Here is a 16,518-nt window from a genome sequence, read left to right as displayed (position 1 = left end):
GAAGGAAGGAAGGAAGGAAGGAAGGAAGGAAGGAAGGAAGGAAGGAAACACCCCAGTGCAAGATGAGTTACATGTGAAAATATCGGCTTTTATAAATATCACCTGAATAATTTATCCCCCCCCCCCCGAATAAAAACAATTTGAGACATCTTAAAGTCACCTTAGAAATCAATGGCCATTCTACTAATAGAAGTAGTCACTTTTGTGCTTTTCTCTTCCTCCCTAGATAACTCCTCCCCTAAGGCTCAGAGGAATCCATACAACCTTAAGAACTCAGACAATGCAGTACAAATCCAATGATAAGAGAATTATCTGCTTTGGTACAGTTTTAACTTCTAAAATAAATTATTGAGAATCAAGAAGGAATACAGAAAGTAACAGGGTGTAATTCCAGTCAGACAAGAGAGGCATGCTGCTGGCCCCCTATTCCACCACAGGCGAGATTAGATAAGGAGCACCTGGGCTATCTGGGGAACAGAGAGATAGAAATGAGCTGGGTCTTGAAAAAATGTTGGACGTTGGGGTATGAGAACACAGACTAGGAAAGACATCAAGGATTTTCTGGGGCAGAGTCAAAGTCTAAGACAGCTTGACACTTGGATGAGCACCGTGTCACCCACATTTGCTAATCGCAACACATGATGAAGGCTTTCAGGCAGTAACAGACACCTGCACAGAATCTTGGAGTTCAATGTTTTTCAACATTTTCCCAACAGTTTTCTTTTCTCAGTTATTTCCCTACTTTCTTCTTACTTTTCTCTGTGATCCCCGAGTCTCGTGACATGATTTTCACCTTTGGCTCCCTTGAAACATTCTGGGGGGCCAAAAGGGGGCCATGCAGTTCTCAGTTGAGAAATACTGTCATAGTTTTTCCATGATGAGATCCAGTCAAAATCTGGTAGTACACCTTCATGTTTCCAAGAATTTGCCTTGCACTTGCAAGACAGTCCAAGGAATGAAGCACCTTTCTGTAGAATTATATAGACTAATTTCCAAAATAAATTATTAATTAGAAATCAAAGTTCATAGCAGTTTCTATACTAGGATACCACTTATGTAAAAGAAAGGCATTAGGACTGAAGAAATATCCCAATTGGCTGAAGCACAAACTTTACATTCAAGAAGCCCAGGTTCAATTCCTGACACTGCATGGCACCCCAAGCACTGCCAGGAATGATCCCTGAATACTGAGAGAATCTGGCAGTAGACCCTGAGCTAGGTGTGATCCTTAAAGAAAAAGGTACGTGTGTGTGTTATGCATAGTTCTTATTTATATAGTTGCAGGTGTGAAGAATATGTCTAAAGGAGGCAAGAAGGTTGTATCTGGAGGGTAAAGGGTCTCTAAGGAGCAGAGTGAATGCGGAATTCCTCATACGCTCTTGATCCTTTTGAACATTTTTATCATGCGTTACATATTCCAAAAATGGAATACAATAATACAAAATATACACAAACGGCAATTTGCTTTCATATAGTTTGCCTACAGAAGGTATCACAGACAGTACAAATGGGGGAAAGGCAGTATTGTTCATAAGGGCAAAGAACTAGAAATAACTGAAAAATTTATCAGCAGGAAATAAATATGTAAAATATGAACTCTCGTCTTGCAGTTGTCATAAGATAGTTAAAAGAAAATAGTTAAAGAGGGGCTGGAGTGATAGCACAGTGGGTAGAGCATTTGCCTTGCACATGGCCGACCTGGGTTCGATTCCCAGCATCCCATATGGTCCCCTGAGCCCCCCAGGAGTAATTCCTGAGTGTAGAGCCAGGAGTAACCCCTGTGCATCGCCGGGTGTGACACCCCCCCCAAAAAAAAACTTTAAAAGAAAATAGTTAAAGAAATGAACTAGGGACTGGAACAATTGATGGGTGGGGTGCTTTTCAGCAGGTGGGGTGCTTTTCTGGAATGCAGCTGATCAGGGTCCAATCCCAGTCCCTCGAACCTCACCAGAGTGACTCCTGTGCACTTCTGGGTGGTGGCACAATCAAACACTCAAGAAGAAATGAACCAGACTGATTTACCTATTATCAACATGTAACAACTCAAAAGTACATTGAGAAGAGGCACATTCTTCGCTGTGGAGAAACACCTGCATCTCAGGCTTCTTAGATGTGTAATCCTTTTCTTTCACGTATGGCAGATTCTCTAACTTGAAGATTCAACCACAACTCAATCTGAGATATATATTCTAGACTGAGATGTATATTTCCTCCTCTGGAGAAGCTCATTTATTTATATATATATATATATATATATATCCTCATATTTCCCTAAATAAAACTATTTTCATTTAAAATGAATTGAATAAAAAGTATGATTCATAATATATGTTTAACATACACATTCATTAAGTAATTTTTTAATAAAGCACACAAAGTAAAGGTATTACAAGTTCTAGAAGAGGTCAAACTCAGTGTAGCTTACTCCTCTGAAGAGCAAAGGGGGTAGGAGGGAGGGTAAAGGAGTCTATAAATTTGTGTTTCTTAAAACAGCTATTAAAGAGCTCTTTAAACAGATGCAAAGGAGACTGGAGTGACAGTGTGGTGAATAGGGCTCTTGCCTTGTATGTGGCTGACCCAGCTTAGATAGTAGACACCACATATGGCCCCCTGTACCTGACCAGGATTGATCCCCAAGCACAGAGACAGGAGTAAGCCCTGAGTGTATTACAAGAACAAAAAGCAAAAATTTTTAAAAGGATAAAAAGTTGGACTGGGAATGTAGCTCAGTGATAGAACACTTACTTGAATTTGGAGGTCCTGGATTCATGTTACCATCAAAAGAAAAGATAAAAATTAAATACAATAAAATGTTCAAATTTTTCATTTTTAGTGATAAGAATATAGGTGTTTGTCATTTTCTTATTTATAGTTTTCTATATGTAAAACTGTTCTAGAAATTAAACTAAACATAAAGTATAGGGCTGAAGAGATGGTTCGGGGTTAAGGTGTTTTCTTGCAGACAGCAGACCCCAGTTTGATTCCTGGAACTGCACACGGTCCACTGGGAGTGACCCCTACCCTCACAATTGGGAGCACCCCTCAAGCAACATGTAATGTGGTCCAAATAACAAAAAGTAAAGTAATTAAGTATAAATAACCAGTCAAGCTCTCCAGATCATTTAAAGTGTATACTGTAAACAAATCAGGACTGACATAAATATTTCTTATTTAAAAAATAAAATTTTGTGAGATATTTTAAAAGTATCAGGAATATCTTATATTTTAAAATATCTGGTTGTGACTTCAGAGTTTCTATGTCAGAAGCAACTGGGTGGAACCAACATCAAAATACTGGGTCTGACTCTGGAGATATCCTGACTCCTTTCCCCATCACTCATTCTCCCCAGTTCTTGTTAGCATGCTCTGTTGAGAAAGAAAGAATTGCTTCAAAGAAGACTCATCTTCTTGTGGTGTGTGTGTGTGTGTGTGTGTGTGTGTGTGTGTGTGTGTATTTGGTTGGTTAGTGGTTATCCCGTGGGTGGGGCCTTTAAACACCACCCTCTTTTAAAACCCAGTCTCCACACCTACCTGATCATTTCTGTTCTAGCACCCTGCTCAGCGCAGAAGCAATTAGCCAAAATGATACCTGGAGGCTTAACTGAAGCCAAACCTGCCACTCCAGAAATCCAGGAGATTGCTAATGAGGTGAGTGGTAACATCCTATAAATTTTTTTTGGTCCAAAATGTTGGTTCTTAGCTTGATCCTATTGCAGAGGGTGTGGGTGAACAAGAAAACAAGAGTGTTGGGAAATAAATGATTTTTGTCTGGACCTCCTAAAACTAAAACTCTTTTCAGATCATCTCTCGAAGTAATCCCAACTATAAGAGCTTTCTGTGCAAATCACATCCCTTCTCTGGGTCTGTTTCTCCAATTGTACAAAAAAGAATTTGTACTCATCTCATCTCTAAAGCTCTGACAATGCATGATTTCAGGATTACTGATTCAGTTTCTGATGAATCTTTATATTCTCACCAAGTGGAGTCAACATATATTTATAGTCTAAGATGGTTAACAATTCTGGGAGATGTATTTCCCTGAACTGAAGGGAATTTTTTTTTCCGGTTTCTTCATTTGTTTGCTTTGGAGCCACACCTGGTGATGGTCAGAACTACTCCTGCTAGTGTGAGGGGGCCATGTGGGATGCCAGGGATGGGAACTGGGTCAGGTTGCAATGCAAGCACCTTACTCACTGTACATCTCTCCGGCTCCAGGAGATAATCCTACAATGAATGAAGAACAATATCATACAAAATTTCTATTAATTCGACTAAAGCAATGTTTTAGTCGCTTAGTGGTAAGAAAATGGTTAGGAGAGTAAAGAAGACTATTGATGCTGCCCATGGTGATTCGAAAATTGATTATGATGAAAACAGAACTCAGTGTTTATAGCAAGTGAATACCTTTTTCTAAATCTTGCTTGACTATCACCTATATAATAAACATTTATTGTATTATGTATTTTATTAGAAGAAAATGTATAAATTACTATTTGGGGTTCATAATATGTTGCCTTATCTTCTTGAATAATTTCTTCTTCCTCTTCCTTCTCTTCTTCTTCTTCTTCTTCTTCTTCTTCTTCTTCTTCTTCTTCTGCTGCTGCTGCTGCTGCTGCTGCTGCTGCTGCTGCTGCTGCTTCTTCTTCTTCTTCTTCTTCTTCTTCTCCTTCTTCGTCTTCTTCCTCTCTCTCTCTCTCTCTCTCTCTCTCTCTCTCTCTCTCTCTCTCTCTCTCCTTCATTCTCTGTTAGGGCACTGGAAAACTCTCCAAGAAATATCACATGCTTAGAATTCCACCACTCATTTGTTGAGCTAAATATTTCCCTTTCAGGAACTCTTTTTAAAAATATATCCTTTGAAACTCTTCTTTCTTGGAGAACATAATATTCTTCTTTTCACCTTGATTTTGGGCCTTGTATCAGAACAGTGTTCTCAAATGTTTGAATGCAAATATGAACCACCTGATCAGCTGTAAAATTCAGACTCTGATCAGATCAGTGCATTTCTAACCTATTTCCAAGATGCCTACACTTCTGTTCACAATTTTCTCTGCCAAGAGCAAGAGACACATAATTTCCAAAGTGACCTCTAAAAAGGGGCATTTTTTAAATCAGAGCAGAACAATAACAGCAACAATAACAAAATTCTATTTCACTTGTAAGATAAAGATAATATGCTTGCTTTGCCAATCACAGACCTATAAGAACTTAATGCATCACTGTGCATTAAAAAATGACTGAGAGCAAGAAAGAAACCCTCATAGGTGAGGCAGCAAATTTTTGTCTGGCAGGAGGGGGTGTTGGGGGAGGCGAGGATGAGGAGAGTGGTGGTAGAGGAGGATAAGAACTCTGAAATGAAGAGGGAATGGAAAATTTTAGTGATTTTTTTAAAAAGTCTAACTTGGTTACCAAGAATAATTGTTTCTTTTTGGGGGGGGAGGGAGAGGGGAGTCACGCCCAGAGACGCACAGGGCTTACTCCTGACTCTGCACTCAGGAATTACTCCTGGCGGTTCTCAGGGGACCATATGGGATGCTGGGATTCAAACCCAGGTTGGCTGAATGCAAGGCAAATGCCTTACATGCTGTGCTATCGTTCCAGCCCCAAGAATAATTGTTTCTTAATAGGAAGTAGTGGGAAGATTTTGTGTCCTTAATAATACCCACCTTTGAGCCACCCTTAAATTACAAAATTAATTGGAAAGTATTTTCTTGCTGCTTATTTGAGGCTCTAGCCCTGTCAGAGAGGCAGAGTGAAAGAGATATGGACTATGCAGCAGCTTCCTCTCCCCAGAAAGTGCTTTTCACTCTTAAAAATCTAACCCCAGGCAGGGCTGAAGAGGGTGTACAGAGATAAGGCACACGCCTAGATGATAAGACACACCTGACCCTAGCCCGGTCAGGCTCAATTCCCCTGAGTCCTGGGCTCTTACATTTGAAGAACCACTTGGTAAAGACTCCCCCTCAACCACCACCACCACCAAAATAAAGTCTGACCTCTCATTTGATCTTCACAACCCCTGGGGCAGGCAGAGAAGGTTGTCCATTTTTCAAATGACAACACTGACATTCAAAGAATAGTGACAGGCAATCATCACATATCTATCTAATGAAGAAGCCAGACTTTCTCCAGATTTTAGCTTCCTGCCTTTTCCGCTACACACACACACACACACACACACACACACACACACACATACAGTATGTAGGAACAAGAAGTATGTAGGGATGAGGGATTAGAACTAGGATTAGAACTTTACCTTTCAGTGCAAATATCCACTCGCAAGTTTAAATCAATCTCAGAAAAAAATATCAATGAAGCATTTCATGGTAGATGTATCTCTTAAGTATCTCTTAGGTGTCCAGCATTGTATTAAGTGCTGTAAAAAATATATACAAGGACTGTAAAACATGGTCTCTGTTCTCACAGAGTTTATAATTTATTTAAGAAGATTGAGATATCTAAAACAATCTCCAATTTAGTACTTTTTCATAATCATAGGTTTGACACCAAGAACATCAGAGATTGTCAAACCTCCTAACTAAAGATGAATAATTACTGTGTGATAGCTCAGAACCTCATGCATTATACTCAGTTGTCATTTGTCTTCCCTTTCATAGGAGACAGCATTAGAGAGAAAGTCCTAAGTAAGTGTTGACAGGTAGAGGAATGAATAACCCGGTTACGGAGCACTTTTGCATTAATATCACCCATTCCCTCTTTAAAAAAAGGGGGGGGAAGTGAAACACTTTTCAGGGAAAGAAAATTTCATCAGGGGATGGAGTGATGCACAGTGGTGAGGGCGTTGGCCTTGTATGCAGCTGACCCAGGTTCCAACTCCAATTCCGGCATCCCAGGTGGTCAGTCCCCTGAGCACAGCCAGGGGTGTCCCCTGAGTGCAAAGCCAGGAAAAAAATCTTAAAGAAAAAAAAAAGATTCATCAGTGTTGTCTGTAAAGGCCAGACAGCGGGGAGGGGCTTGTGATCATATGACGGTTTTCATCTGAGAGGTCTCCGTGATGAAGTCCACTACCTGTCATTTACCTTAGAATTCTATTTGCTTTTCAAAACTGCATTATTTTTTTTAAATCACCTGTTAAAAGGCAGGCAGTTTTGGAGGCACTGAAATTGGTCAACTTTCTCTGTCTTTGGAGCTGGAATGATAGTACAGCGGGTAGGGCATTTGCCTTGTATGCAGTCGACCCAGGTTAAATTCCCAGCATCCCATATGGTCCCCAGGGCACCACCAGGAGTAATTCCTGAGTGCAGAGCCAGGAGTAACCCCTGAGCATTGCTGGTGTGACCCGAAAAAAAAAAAAACTTTCTCTGTCCTTCTCAGAGTTTCTTAGTGGAACAGCCACTGAAGGAAGAACCCAATGGAGGGAGGGACAAAAGAGAAAGATCACCACGTAGATATAGGAAGGACAAGCTCAAGAATGTAACAACAAAAGTGAAAAAGGAATGCTGGACAAGGATAGAAAGAAAAGATATGGTTGTACCTAAAGGCTATGCGTAAGTCAGAGAAAGACAAATATTATATGGGCTCATTTATGTAGGGAATCTAAATTGAAAAAAAAAACCTCTTAGTAGGTCTACGGGTGTGACTAGAGAGTTTTCTTTTTTATTGAATCTGTGTAAACTAATATAAATTAAATCTTATATCTAAATAAGATAATTAACTTATAATAATCATTTCACAATATATACAAGTCAAATTGTTAACTTAAACCCTGCACAGAGATGATGACAATTATATCTTTTTTAAAGGGGGCGGGGAGTCTGCAATGATAGTACAACAGGTAGAGCACTCGCCTTGCACGTGGTCGACCCGCATTTGATATCCAGCATCCCATATAGTTCCCCAAGCCCACCAGGAGTGATCCCTAAATTCAGAGCCAGGAGTAAGCCTGAGCACTTCCAGGTATGGCCCAAAAGAACAACAAAACAAAAACACAGGGGGATAAAAAAGAAAAAGAAAAAATTACATCGTGGATCCTTTTAATAGTGGTTTGAACTAAAGTAAAAGGTAAAGGTAAAGGTAAAGGCCCTCCCATTGATCGTCGATTTGCTCGAGCGGGCCCAGTAATGTCTCCACTGGAGACTTTGTTGTTACTGTGTTTGGCATATCGAATACTCTCGGTAGCTTGCCGGGCTCTCCGAGAGGGGCGGAGGAATCGAACTCGGGTCGGCCATGTTGGCCGCTTGTAAGGCGAACGCCCTACCTGCTGTGCTATTAAATATATAAACATTAAAATAAAGAGAAGAAAGTCAAACAAAGAGCTTGGGGGTGAGAGTTGAACAGTTCTGAAGGCCGAAGAGTTTCTGTGTTCTGAAGTGACTGTGAACTGAATGGTAATTGTGACATTAGTACCCAAGGATCTTAATGATCCAGAGCAGACTTGGGGAAAATCCCCTCCTACTCTATCAGTTAAGGATCATTCTTTTTAACTTATTTATTATTTGGGGTGGGCTGGAGCGATAGCACAGCGGTAGGGTGTTTCGTTTGCACGCAGCCAACATGGCCGACCCGAGTTCGATTCCTCCGCCCCTCTCGGAGAGCCCGGCAAGCTACCGAGAGTATCTCGCCCGCACGGTAGAGCCTGGCAAGCTCCCCGAGACGTATTCGATATGCCAAACACAGTAACAAATCTCACGATGGAGACGTTACTGGGCCCACTGGAGAATTATTTGGGGAGGCTAGTTACCCTGAAGGAAAATAGCCCTGGTCACTTCATTGAAAAGATGTTGATTATGTGCACAATACTTGTTGAATGCAGAGGGGAAAGGGGAAGTAAAGATGGATTCTGTGCTTGGGTAAATAAATAAAACTGTCTGGAGATAAGAGAAACACAAGGAAATAAATAGTTACATGGTCCCATCCAAAAAAAGTCATACTATGTGTCAGTAAAAAAAAACATAGAGGGGCCAAGGAGTTGGTATAGCAAATAAGGCACTTGTCTTGTACCCTGTTGACCCAGATTTGATTCCCAATACAGCATATGGTCCCTGAGCACCTCCAAGAGTGACTCCTGAATGCAGAACTCAGAGTAAACCCTAAGTACCACCAGATGTGACCCCAAATCAAGAAAACAATGACAAAATGGATGATCCTACCAGCATTGTTATTATTGATCTATGTACCTTTCTCATAGGAACAAAAGCACCGGATACTTCTGAATGCTTATGAGCAGCAAAGTATTGTTATTTTAGGACCAAGGAGATGCCCACATGCTCAAAGGGTAGGAATGCATGTGGGAATCCTGGGTCTAATCCCCAGCACAGCATGAACCCTTTTATGTGTGGCCTCTGAGCACTGCTGGGTGTAGCCTTTTTTTTGTTTTTTAAGTCAGTTGAATAATATTTTTAAAATAGGGTTGCTATTATTACACATCAGGGTGTATGTATGCATGCATCTCTAAGTCATAAACCTGAATGATCACATGCCCATACCTATCACACCCACAGTCATGATTTCGGTCTGCCAGGGCACCACATAAACACCCATCTGCATTCCATCATGACACACCCATCAGCTTAGCATGGTATGGCTCTCACCCACCTACAAATTCGTGTCTTCCTCTCTGACCGCAGCCTCCTTATCAGTCACCTCTCCCACTGCCCCCCACCCCCAGCCAAACTGCCATACAGCCACATCAGAACTCACCCTCCCCTCCCCTCCTCATGGAAATGCATCTAAACTCTCTTGACCTCATACTGGCAGACCCAGGACGGTTCCATGTACTCCTCCTCCAGCCCTGATTGTCATGATCCCAGACCTTCTTTGCATGAAAACCCTCAATTAGGGATCACTCCCACTTTTACAACTTCCTGCTGAGCTTCTGCTCTAGGGTCAGAGAACTGAGCTCGAGGAAGATGAAGAACCACAGAAAGCTCACCTAGCATGATTCTGTAGGTTTACACTAATAGGTCATTATGATTACCACAACAGGGCTCTAAGGTTGTCAAAACACCCCACTCCTATTAGCCCTCTGCTAGAAACCCCTGCAGAGGCAGGGTTGCACATTCTCTCTCCTTGCTTTCTTCTCTGCCAACCTCACACACTCTCCAGCAGGGTTCTCAGTTTCTTCTCTTAGAAGATTGTGTTTGTGTGGGCTAGAATTAACCAGTCTATTCTTTCTTTTCTGAATTTCATTTTTCTCTCCAGTCTAAGATTCTTTCTTCAGCAAGCCATTCCCCACTCATACCAGTTGTCATCCTTTCCTATATACTTCTGCTTTTCTCAGAGGAGTCCAATGACAAATGTCAACAAGTCACCTCCCCTCCCACCAGTCTCACTGTACTTTTAAGTTCTACCTACACTTCCCTTGGTCTCTCTGTAAACTGGAATGAAGAGATAGCAGAGGATGTAAGGAACCTGCTACAAGTGCAGCTGTTTTAGCTGTGATCTTAGTTCAATCCTTGACACTGCATATGGTCCTCTAAAAAGCGTGGGAGACTCACCTGAACAAAGAGCCAAGAGTAGCCTCTGAGCACCAGGGGGTGTGGTTTAGACCCTCCTCCACCCAAACAAAAAATAAGAAAAGAAAATCATCTTGTCAGATTTCTCAAAATATGGCCTCTCCGGGGCTTAGGGTTGTGGCCCCTGGGTGAAGAACCTGTCTTGCAAGATTGAGGCCTGCATTTCATCCCCATCTCTGCCGCACAATGCTGAGTGTTGCCAGGCACAACCCCCAGACATCATGCTTTCTTTGAATGACCTGTTCGTGTTACCACTGTCATCTTTTTATGCATTCATTCCTAAGTTAGTCAGAAAGCAAATGTTTCTGCAGAATATCTACAGACAGAGGAAGTTGAGTAGACCATGGCTCAAATCTTCAGATTCCAGAGAACTAAATTCTCCTAGCTCTGTTCTCTTCAGCCATAATAAAAATGTGGTAATCTCTGTGGTCAGTGTATTTTACTAGTAACCTCTCTGTAACATCCTTCCCCTGGCTGGACCCCAAGCAAGAAATCCCCATTGTTTCTTCACTTTGACTACCATAATGCATGGCAGGCTGGGAAAGGCGGAAACCAAAGTGTTCTGCTCAGTTCTGTCTGTCTAATCACCAGGCATTAAAATACCACTCCCAGCTGGCCTCCCTCCCCCTTCCCCCGACTACTCTCCTAAAGAAATATTTAAACACTGCAGCAGTCTTCAGACTGGTTTCTTTCATTTCTGCCACTCTCCCCTCTCCTCAGCTTCAAATCTCACAGCCGTAGTTTGCTGCACTAAACATTAGAACAATACAGTTTTGTGTTATGAAAAAGGGAAAGTAAGCCCACAGGTTGTTGCTACAACCTAACATCACATGATCTGACATGTCTGGAGGCACTTATAGAAGCACAGGAGTAACCCCTTTGCATTGCCGGGTGTGACCCAAAAAGAAGCAGACCTGGGCATTTGGAAACAAACCTCTCATGGATAAGTCTGGGCTGGTGGACCATAGAGAAAACAAATAAAAAGACTACAGATTTGAATCTGTGTTTAAGACATACAGAAATCCAAACTTTGACTACATGTTTGGAGGAATAAAAATACTGGAAATCAGAAAGAATATCAATTATTATAACAGATAATTATAATACGCTATCAACCAGGGGATTACTAATTCTGAAGAACTATAATTAATAATTTTTCAGCCTTAGGTAGTTATTCTACTCATATCCTCAAGTTCCTCATTTGTAAAATGAAGTTTAAATAAACAACTTGAGGGGAGGGCTAGAGATGTGACTCATTGGCAAAATATATGCCTTGCATATATAAGATTTGGGTTTGATCCCAGTAATGCAAAACAAATAAATAAATAGATAACTTCAACTTTAGTGTAAACATTAGCCCTCTCTAAATCAGTGCCTGACTTGACTAATAACTGTCATTGGCTGTAGAAGAGCTGGTCAAGGAAAGCAAAGGCCAAGAAATTCTTTTCTTACCTAACCTGTTTCTCTACCCTTTTCTACTTTTTTCCCTCTCTCTCTTTCTCCTATACCCTATTTCTTTCCGTTTCTGTGTTTGTTTGCTGTTTGGGTTTTTGTTTTTGCTGTTTTTGCTGCTGGTCTTACTCTTGTCTTTTTCACTGTGGGTCTTCATTTTTCATCTCAAGAATGCATTCTTCACACATATTCTGTAGCTCAGAAGGGAAATGACGGTAGACCGAGCGTGTTTGGCCCAGGAAGCAGTTTGATAACTCAAAGGTGCAGTTGTCTACATTTCTGAAAATAGTTCTGATACCCAAACTGGAGAACCAAGAGAAAAGGATAGAAAGGTTTGTCCACTGCTGGGAAGGTTTGAGTGGCCGCTGGAAAACCCAGCAGGCAGAGTAATTGAAGCAGGTGCACACACACCAAAAAGCACTTCCATGCAAGGCAGGGTGGTACCTCCCCAATAATTAAGGTCTATGAAACACAAGTTTATTTCCCTTTCCCCCCTAAATGATAGGGAACAGATTGTGGGAGAAGGGAAGGGAACAAACCCCAAAGCACAAAGAGAGCAGAAGAAAGGCAAATACCGTTTCAGAAACATGGACACAGTATTGGAAGATGGAAAACATATAACGGGGGCTGACGGGACAGCATTCTCCACGGGAATGAGCCTGAGCTGGAAGCAAGCGGGCTCACGCCGCAGAACTTAAGCGGGCTAGAGCACTCAGAACACTAGAAACTTCTGAAGACGAGAGTGAGACACAGGGTTTAGAAGAGGAGGGCTGATGGAAGGTCTGAAAGAGAGCAGTTACACTTCCCCCAGAACTTCTCTTCTCACTCTCCTCTGCCCTGGAAAACAAGCTGCTGCTCATTCTTTGCCCTGACAGAGGTACAGCGGTGATTCTGAGCAAAAACTGATGAATCAGAGAGACTGTATCGGATCGAGCTGAAGGCAGGAAAGAACTACCTACACCGAAGCATTCTAGAGAAATGTGCGTGTGGAAGGGTCTGTGAGAAGGACCAGAGGCTGGTGTGCAAGCGCTGTGCACGGGAACTCTATGTACCAGGGTTTGATCCCCGGCCCTGGACACTCAGGCACCTGCAGGAGTGTCCTCCCACTCCCCAACAAAATCAATGATAGCACAGCGGGTAGGGCGTTTACCTTGCACGCGGCCAACGCGGGTTCGATTCCCAGCATCCCATATGGTCCCCTGAGCACCGCCAGGAGTAACTCCTGAGTGCAGAGCCAGGAGTAACCCCTGTGCATCGCCAGGTGTGACCTCCTGTCCCAAAAAAAGCAAAAAACAAAAACAAAACCCAAATCAATGAAATTTGCATATTGTATGTGAGACTCTTTCCTTCCTCGCTCTTTGGTCTAGACTGCGGGCTTTTCAGTGTATATTATCCCCAGCACCGCGCAGGGACCCCCAATACTGTAAATAATTCATAGCTCTCATTAGCATCTGTGAGTATGTTTAGGAATTTGAAGCTCCAGGTTTACAAGTCACATAAATGTAGCCCAACATAACTTTAATCATTTGCTGGCTCTTTTTTTTCTTTCTAAGGTTAAATCACAGCTGGAAGAAAAAACAAATGAGACTTATGAAGAATTTAAAGCTGTAGAATACAAAACTCAAGTGGTTGCTGGAGTTAATTACTACATTAAGGTTAGAATTCAATTTTCACTTTGTTACAAAAAGATACGTATTTCTCACTTTGTGTGATGTTCCCTGTCACCCCACCATATAATTTGATCTAAATCAAGATCTTACCTTGTGTGAGATTCCCCAACTTTCAAAGTTAGCAGCTGGGGTTATATTTAGAACTCCTTTTTTCCTGTGAATTTAGAAAGTTCTCTTATATTGATTCTTAAATTGATTCCCAGTAATTGTCAGAAAGACTTTTGTGAAAGTTTATTAATTTTGTTGTCATGTCATGGTTTCTTTACGTGTGAAGCAGAAAGATAATATCTCAGTCAGTTAAAGGCCAGGGCTGGCCAAGATGCTATCTTAAAAAGCTTATTCTCCCTCGAAACCTGTGATTCTGTGTGCCCAAATTAAATGGATCTAATGAATGACTCCAGTCATTAGCTGGGAAAATAATTTTAGCCATCTTTACCTTTTAAAGAATAATTTTAATCCATTTAATTTAAATAATAATTTTTGGGACTCAAGTAGGTTTTACCTTGTGGCACTGTCACTGCAGTTTAAAAAGTGGAACTTTAAAAATTTTTAAGATGAGTTTTATGTCTATCTCAAAAATCAAATGATGTACTGACCCAGTTCTGAATTGAAGAAAATATTTGTGAACTTTATTAAGAAGGAACCAATTCCAAAAGTCACCTGAGGATATTTGTGGGTTTTGTTGCTTTTGTTTGGGGGGCCACACCCAATGGTGCTCAGGGATGACTCCTGGCTCAGTGCTCAGGGATCACTCCTGGGGCTCAGTAGATCCTATGGGATGCAGAGGATCAAACCCAGTTTCACTGCGTGCAAGGCAAGTACCTTACCCACTGTACTATCACACCAGCGCCCTCAGCTGGGGGTACTTGGGAACCACTTTTATTCTTTTATAGTAAAAAGAAATCATTATTTGTTAAATAATAAACTTTACTCCGAAAGCAGAACCTTTGTTTCTTCATCTCTCAGCTCGCTTTCTTCACAGCTGGCAAAGAATGGTTTTTAGTTAAAGTGATTTTGCTCAAAGATAAGAAACATTTCATCAAAGTTGACATCTTATTTTCATAATTTCTGATCAATTAACATACATTTCACATCTTAACAAACTCATGTGTTTTATTTCTCTCTCCCCTTTCCCTCCCCTTCCTCCCCTTTCCTCATCCTTTCTCCAGCTATCAAACTTCACCTGCTGGACTACAGAAGTTCACCCCAGCTTTATGCTTAACTTTCTGGCTACCTAGCTTCATTTTCTGCTCTGAGCCACTGACTGGATTGAAGGTTCAGCTGTAACTTTCTCTCTTTTTTCTCACGTGACAGAAAAGTAAATGGAATGGCAATATTGCAGACTTTGGTGTAAGATAGTTTAAGTCTGAACTCTTGTCTGACTTGTTCTACTGGTCAAAACTTGTGTCATTGTGTCTCCTCATCTTCTCAATACAAGTTCCCTTTACTGTTTAATGCAAGTAATAGCAAACTACTTGCAGGTGCTGTGTGGAACAAAGGAAAGCATTTACAATGTTAGGCACGTTCTGAGAGCTAAACATGAATTATCAAATTTAATTCTTTCAACAATTCTATAAAAAAAAACCTATGATTTTACTTCCCTTATGTTATTCATGAGAAAACTAAATCGGGGAGCTCAAGTAACAACACCCTCACCCACAAAAGATGAAGTTTATAGCCGTTAGTAGGGAAAAATAACTCCCCCTAAAAAAAATCAGAAATCAGCCATCTATATCTCAGCTACCCAGAGATTATCAACCAAGAACAAAAGTTGAAAGTCTTACCCTCAGTTTCTAGGTCCTGGATTCATTCATTAACAACTATGATTTTTTTAGTCTTCATATCAGTGAGTTTCCAGAAAACCTCTTTACTCTAAAAGGGAGCTAGGTTATTTGCACACTAAGCCTGCTACCAGTGGGAACTTATAGTTTCTAAAATAGGTTATAGGAGCCACAAATCCTAAAATTTCTCTAACAATTCTGATTTTTTCCCTCCCTTCTTAAATTTAGTGGCATTCAACTTGGAGAGTCAAAAGACAGAACTACCAAAAAGACTGTCATTGCTTGGCTAGAGAGAGAGCACAGGGGTTAAAGCACTTGTGTTACATGCCTCCAACCCACATTTGATCCTCTACACAGCCCAGAGTGATCCTGAGCAGAGCAAGCCCCAAGCTCTGCCAGGTATACCTCAGTGCTACCCTGACTCCTCAGAAAGACTGGTTTGGGTTTTTTGTTCTGTGTGTCTTTGAAAATTAAATACAATCTTGACCTTCACATTATAATAAAATATAAAAATAAAAAATATGCTACCTATATGCTGCCTTTAGCCTGGTGATCTTTCATAAATCAAGGCAGGTTTTTAAAATTGATGCATTAGTTAATCAGTAAATCAAAGTTGGGCTCAGAATGCTGTTCAGAAAACCTATTGCACTAAAGCCTCTCTAAATCTGTAACTCCTTTGCTTCATGTGGATCCTTATAAATGAATCTTTCTTTAACTTTCAGATTCAAGTCAGTGAAGATGTTTATATTCACATCAAAGTATTCAAAAGTCTTCCTCAAGAAAATCAGACTTTGAAACTCACTGGTTACCAGACTGACAAGAGCAAGGATGATGAGATAACAGGTTTTTAGTGGCATGTTTTAAATATGGTCTGATTCCTTCTGCAGACCCCTGCTAATACATAATAAAGGAACATTGTTTTTAAATAAATTCAGTTCTTCAACTATTTTCTCATCTATTGTATTAAATAGTAATTACCCTTTCTTATTCAAAAATCAGTGCTATTGCTTTAGATACCCTATACAAATTGAAGTCAACTGGAAATCTTAGAAAAATTGGTCAGTTGTAATGCAGCTGAGTAAAACCACTACACTGACACCAGGCAGGCTAGATTGTGGGCCATGCATGCTCTGTGCTAAA

The 16,518-nt window shown here is 40.9% G+C and overlaps 1 protein-coding gene across 1 annotated transcript; it reads left to right on the top strand.

Moving 5' to 3' along the window:
- The first annotated feature begins 3,569 nt into the window (after positions 1–3,569).
- On the top strand, positions 3,570–16,229 carry CSTA (cystatin A). The gene is made up of 3 exons (XM_056109437.1): positions 3,570–3,648; positions 13,481–13,582; positions 16,101–16,229. Exons 1-3 carry the CDS (start codon positions 3,583–3,585, stop codon positions 16,227–16,229), a joined length of 297 nt encoding a protein of 98 aa, XP_055965412.1. The 5' UTR covers positions 3,570–3,582.
- Positions 16,230–16,518: the final 289 nt, after the last annotated feature.

This window comes from Sorex fumeus, unplaced genomic scaffold (assembly GCF_029834395.1).
Source record: "Sorex fumeus unplaced genomic scaffold, SorFum_2.1 ptg000265l, whole genome shotgun sequence".
In the NCBI taxonomy this organism is placed as follows: domain Eukaryota; kingdom Metazoa; phylum Chordata; class Mammalia; order Eulipotyphla; family Soricidae; genus Sorex; species Sorex fumeus.
The sequence above is the reverse complement of the archived record's forward strand: the minus strand, read 5'-3'. Positions and strand labels throughout refer to the sequence as shown.

Excerpts from the sequence above, each read along its gene's own strand:
- CSTA (XM_056109437.1), top strand. The coding sequence starts at position 3,583 with ATGATACCTGGAGGCTTAACTGAAGCCAAACCTGCCACTCCAGAAATC. Across the intron at positions 3,649-13,480 it reads TCCAGGAGATTGCTAATGAG|GTTAAATCACAGCTGGAAGA; the intron begins GTGAGTGGTAAC and ends TTTCTTTCTAAG. Across the intron at positions 13,583-16,100 it reads GAGTTAATTACTACATTAAG|ATTCAAGTCAGTGAAGATGT; the intron begins GTTAGAATTCAA and ends TTTAACTTTCAG.